Source organism: Tupaia chinensis, unplaced genomic scaffold (assembly GCF_000334495.1).
Source record: "Tupaia chinensis unplaced genomic scaffold, TupChi_1.0 Scaffold000063_1, whole genome shotgun sequence".
NCBI classification, from domain to species: domain Eukaryota; kingdom Metazoa; phylum Chordata; class Mammalia; order Scandentia; family Tupaiidae; genus Tupaia; species Tupaia belangeri.
This window is the reverse complement of record NW_006159521.1, coordinates 2,948,165-2,954,320: the sequence shown is the minus strand read 5'-3', so window position 1 is coordinate 2,954,320 and position 6,156 is coordinate 2,948,165. Positions and strand designations below refer to the sequence as shown.

The window sequence follows — 6,156 nt, the reverse complement described above, 5'->3', positions numbered from 1 at the left end:
AGATCAGTTCCGAGGTAGGGAGCCTTCACCACGCAGGTAACAGTGGAGTCTTTGGCTAGCTTTCTATGACACCGAAAATGAATATGAATATTTAGAACGCTCCCTGTCAATATGTAGGATACTGTTGTTACTGTCAGTGATGTTACATGCACAGAAGTATGAAGCTCAGCGACTCCATCTCTTGAGAACTAACAGCTTTATGTGTTGAGAACAATCTCTGCATAGGTTTGGGCCTGTTCTTTCTTGGAAGGTGTCACCTCAAAAATACTTTTTAAGAAGCAGACGCAGGCTCAAGTCTCCATCATCTTGTCCCTGTGTAATCCTGCCCCCTGGTTTCCCACCCTCTGTGTTTTCTTCCAAAGGACAGAAGTGGTGATCTGACCAAAAAACAGGCTTTCTAGGGCCCACCTTATTTACCCATGTCTATGCCTCTTACCCTTGACCTCTCTGCTCTTCGGTTTCAGGGGTCCCAGGCTCAGGAACCAATCCTGGTCTCAGCCAAGACTATGCTGGAGAGCTCCTCATACCTCATCCGCACTGCACGCTCTCTGGCCATCAACCCCAAAGACCCACCCACCTGGTCCGTGCTGGCTGGCCATTCCCACACTGTGTCTGACTCCATCAAGAGTCTCATCACCTCTATCAGGTCAGTTTCACATCCCGAGTTTGCTCCCACCTGCAACTGAACAGGGCAGGAAGGGAATAACCCACCAGACTTTTTTACTTAGTAGTCATATTGATCATTATCATCCTCTTTTTCTTCGTCTCTTTGGGGCCAATGGCAGTACCAGTCATGGTAATAATAGCTAACTTAAGTGCTTCCTGTAGCCAGATCCTATTCTACGCGTTTTATCTATATTACCTTGTTTATTCATCAGAACAACCTCGTAAGGTAAAAAATGCCATTGTTTCCATCTTACTGATGAAAAACAGGCACAAAGGATTTAGTTGACATTCTCAAGGTCATCCCCAGACTCTAGTCCCAGCTCTTTCCACGCTTGTACCTCATCGTCTGTACCTAGTGGGCTTAGCAAAGAGCCACCAGTGTTTGTTTAACAGGATTTGGGTTTTCCTTTAGTTTGATAAGAAGACCAAAAGAATATTCTAGGGCCTGCAGTAACGGTTGGCATCTCTAACCTACTGGGTGATAGGCAAGTACTCGAGAAAATATTCCCTGAGTAGATACCACATTTCTGAAGTTGACCAAAGCTAATTATCCTACAACCTGGAATGCGTCTCCTTCCTTAGTTATGTTTGCCGGTCGCTTTTAAACCTCCAAACCACAGTTAACTTTTTCTTAATGCCGGTAAAGAAAATTCCACTAAATATCGTAACTCCTGCTGTAGTCCAGGACTTGCGACTAGCATGCTGTGTAAGGAGCATAATGTGTTTGTGCTGAAATGGTACTGACCTTTAAAAAATAATAGTAAGGGCCTGGCACTGACCTTTAAAAAATAATAGTAAGGGGAACCAGCAGTTAGCGTAGTGGTTATGTCGCTGGACTCCCACGTAGTCCACCGCGGTTCACGTCCCGGACCCAGTGGCTTAGAACTCACGCCGGGCACATGTGCGTGCGTGCCCAAGATCCCGAGAGGAGAATGGAGGAGAAGGGATTGTGGCGTGACCATCCCCCCTGGGGGGTGATTTCTCACTTTCTGTCTCTATGTCTCTCTCTGTCTGTCTGGCGAGCACATGTGCCCTATAGCGAAAACCTCTCCAAAATAAAATAAAATAAAATAATAGTAAGGGCCTTTGCTTAAGCCAGCGGATAGAGTCCAAGTCCAAATTGTTTCTTTTGTGGCTGCCTGGCATCAGCCTGAGGTGGAGGGCAATACCATGTCCTTTCCACCGGAAATAGAGTTATCAAGTGTTACATTAAGAAACGTGTGGCTGTGCAGGGAGGACTTGCCAAGCAGGGGTCAGGGATTCACTCCTTGGTTAAAGTGATGGAGTGGGTAGGAGGTTGACAGGGCTGCTGGCCCACCAATGTACGGTGAGGTGGCAGAGCTCTATGGAGACTACGTGACTTGTATTGTCCCCTTGTCCCTTGCAGGGACAAGGCCCCTGGGCAGAGGGAGTGTGACTACTCTATCGATGGCATCAACCGGTGTATCCGGGACATCGAGCAGGCCTCATTAGCAGCTGTCAGTCAGAGCCTGGCCACGAGGGATGACATCTCTGTGGAGGTAAGCTGGGGCAATGTGGCTGGCTCTGAGGCCTCTGAGGTGTTGAAGAACTTTGGCATCAAGTTTTGGGAGATGAAGGAAGTAGAACCCAAAAGTTTCTGCTGCTGGAGTTTCATTGGACAGCCTTCCCCAATGGAACCAACCCAGGGAGGCTTTTTGTGGGGAGGGTTGTGGGGGGGCAATGCTGAGTAGAGAAGGACATCCCGGGAAAGGAATTCATATCCTGCTAGGGTGGAGAGTCCAAGTGTGATCAAAAACTGGCAGAAGATAAATGCCGGACAATTTAGTATGTGTTGATGAGGCAGGGCTGCCACACTGAGTTCAACAGGCCCAGGCATAGCACCTTGGTACGTTTCTCTGCCATCGTACTTCGTTAACACACTTGTCGATGGACTTACCGTTAAACTCCAATGCGTTCGGCCCATTCAGAGAGCAGGGATTCTGCCCTCAGTTATTCAATATGTAGTATTTGGGGGTCCTTTGCATTCTATATTACTTTAGAGCCACTTTGTCCTTTCTTGCTGGCCTTTTCACAGTTCAGAATACAGTCTTCCTGGTTTTCATCCTTGGAGATATTTCTGTGACCTGTGCAAAGCCTCCTGATTCATGCTGCTTTCTCTATTGCAAAGGCAGCGCCTGACACACAAAATATGGACGCTTCCTGATGTTTACCTTAGTGCCACTGAATTCATTAACAAGGAGCTTTGGCCCCTGTCTCTGAGCCGTGGGCCCAGAGTTGGTATTGTTCCTTTTTATTTTTAATTATTTTATTTATTTATTCATTTTTTTCTTAATTTGACCAGAGTGAGACACAGAGAGAGACAGAGAAAGAGAAAGTGAGAAAGCAAGCCACCAGGTCTGTGACTCGAACCATGGTCGGCCATGTGGGAGTGTCCAGTGCCTTAGCCACCACACACCTGCTGGTCCCGATAGTGCTCTTTTCTATTAATAAAGCTACTTGACTCCCATCCATTTCTAGGGAAATAACTCCATCTTGGGTGGAAAGCTGGAGTTATTATTCCTAACCTGTTACTGAAGAGTAAAATGCAGGTAGCCAGCATATGACATTGTAGTTACATCACTGGACTCCCACATGGCCAACCAAGGTTTGAGTCTCAGATGCGGTGGCTTGAAAATCACTCCAAGCACATGTGTGTACCCAAGATCCCAGGAGGAGAAAGGATTTGGTTGTGGCCCTCCTCCCTGGGGAGTGATTTCTCACTTTCCCTCTCACTATCTCTGTCTCTCTGTCTCTCTGGTGAGCACACACACCCTAAGACAAAAACCTCTAAAAAAAAAATAAAAGTGTAATATGCAGACAGAAACGTGTTCATGGGTGTAGGGGTCCTCGATGAATTATCATCAACTGAACATACCCTTTAATGAACACCAAGGTCAAAAAGCAAAGATAACCAGCAACCAAAAGTTCCCCTGGGACCTTCATCCCTCCCAAAAGCAGGTCCTCTGTCTCGACTTCCACACTGGGATAGAAATTCCTCCCCTTTAATTGTACGTGTTTCCTAATTATACCATATTTAGTTTGATAAGCCAGCTATAAGGAGACTATGTTGCCAGAATATTCTTGCACTCTTGACTATAATCACATCATGAATATGAAGATGATTAATAAATAGCTGATAAACTTTTAGACTTTGGCTCTTGGGCTTTTGGGGGGAGGTTCTCTTCATCTGCCCCTGTGTCTCTCTGTGTCTCTTTTTCCTTTTTCTTTTCCCGGATTTTGTTTTCTAGTTTGCGTGCTTGGCTGCAACTCTCATTGAGTAAACTCTACCCAGAGCCTTTCTGCCCACTTAAAGCATTATCCAGTGGGGAAAAAACAACGACTAGAAGTCTCATTTCTGTCCCGAGCAGGACATTGTCACATTGTTAGGAACCACCTAATTCCTTGCTGGTGTGTGCAAACCTAAATGTCCCCTGTTCTGATCTGTGACTCCTGAGTGGATCAAGAGAAGCTCCTGTGAAGGCTTCTGGACAAAGGGAGCTGACTTTCTTGCCACTGGTCGATAATCTCCAGCCTTGCCTTCCCCACCTCTCACGCTCCTGGCATTGTCTAGCTATCTTGCCCTGCCTCTCTACACTGTGGGCTCAGTTCTTTGGAGGAGAGAGTTTAAACCTTCTCTCAAACCTAGGAAGAAATTCCTTAAGGGTGCCATTTCCAGAAGTGTCGCATGCACACCAGCAAGTACAGTGAACCGAGAGTCTGGCTGAGCTCGGGGGCATCTCCCCTGGCGTTTTCACAGGGCACTGTTGGGACAGTAGGCCTGTCTTCCAAAAGCTGATCTCACGTTTATGTCACTCTCTGCTCCCCTCCCTCCTTAAGTTCTGAGAACGTAACAACCTGCATGTACCCTCTGACCCCTCCATTAGCTGTCTCCATCTGGACAAAATGGTCTTTCCTTCTTGGAAAGCCACGGCTGTTCCACATTTCCAGTAATTGTGCCGAATGACCCAAAGCAAAGACACCAGTAGTATCAGTCGTCAGGGCCGGTGCACGTGAAAAACCAGGGAGAAAAGCCTCTCTCGGGCTTGCCTTTTTGCTGTCTTAGAGAAACTACAGGGAGGTCAGCCAAGGGATACTGAGGCATCTCTGAGAAGGGCAGGGGACGGGGCTTGAAGGCATGCACCCAGGTGTTCTCATACCTGTTTCTTATGGCCTTGCTTGCTTTTCATGTGGACCTTTTCAAATGGTGGTGGCTCTGTGGGAACCACCGTGGGTCGCACTTGACAGTTCTCTCCTTTTCAGGCCCTGCAGGAGCAGCTGACTTCGGTGGTCCAGGAAATCGGGCACCTGATCGATCCCATCGCCACAGCAGCTCGGGGAGAAGCAGCACAGCTGGGACATAAGGTAACAAGGGGTCCTGCTAGAGCCTGCATGTGTTCACGAGAGAGGGGGCTTTATCCACCTTGCGGTTATTGTTCCTGAAAGTCTGCGGTGCTGAGTGTCGTGCCTAGGTCCAGTGCCGGCTTAAACTGCAGAAAATAGTACTTGGCCTTCCTCTGGCTTCTTCTCAAAGATGAGCAATACCCAGAGGTGTTTCTGGTTGTAGTCAGAATTTTTTTTTTTTTTTTTGAGAAAGAGATTTTTGCTGTAGAGTATGTGCACTCATTGTAGAGACAGAGAGACCGAAAGTGAGAAATTACCCCCTGGGGGGAAGGCCACACTGCAGTCTCTTCTCCTCCATTTTTTTTTTTTTCCTTGACATTTTGGGCACACATGCGTGGCTGCTCGGCTTCAGTTTCAAGCCACCAATCCAGGATTCATTTTTTTCCTTGAGATTTTGGGCACACATGCATGGCTGCTCAGCTTCAGTTTCAAGCCACCAATCCAGGATTCAAACCATAGTCAACCATGTGGGTGTCCAGTGCCTTTACCACTATGCCACCTGTTGGCCCATGGTCAGACTTTTCAGCCAGCAAGGCATTTATAGTCACCTGTTGCTCTCCACCTTGGCTGTAATAAACTAGAGACTGAAGCTGACACTTGTAGCCTGAAGTCTGCCTGTTTTGCCCCATTCTGGTGTGTTTGTGGGGATATTGTTCTTCTGTGGTTTTCAAAATGTGTCTCTTCTTATACATGAGAAATAAGCCACCCTCACTGGGGACAGCCAGAGCCTTCCTCTCTGGCTCTTCAAAGGAGTCATTCAACTCAGAGTTTATACTCATGTTGTTTTAAGAGCCAAAGGGTTTTGCATTTTGGGGGTTCATTTTGCCAGTCCTTCAAGAATAGTTGGCTCACCACGCAGTCTGTGCCTCAGTAGGAAGAGGCCAGAAATTGGATTCTGAATGACCCTTAGGGTATCCTAGCATTTATCAGTGCAGCTGCCAGTATCGATGTGCATATCAAGAAATGCAGTCGCCAAAACCTTCTCTGCAGGCATTGATTTTAGAAAAATCAATATTCTTGCTTTTTCAAATCACAGACTAGCTTAAGGGCCTACTAACCTTCCTGCTG

General features: G+C 47.1%; 1 protein-coding gene across 1 annotated transcript in view; it reads left to right on the top strand.

Moving 5' to 3' along the window:
• The window catches only part of TLN2 (talin 2), a gene marked incomplete in the record, with an annotated part of 559,462 nt that overhangs the window by 467,821 nt on the left and 85,485 nt on the right, over positions 1-6,156 (top strand). The window contains 3 exon segments of the mRNA XM_014593350.2: positions 465-646; positions 2,054-2,186; positions 4,948-5,049. Of these exon segments, the coding sequence (XP_014448836.1) occupies positions 465-646; positions 2,054-2,186; positions 4,948-5,049 (417 nt within the window).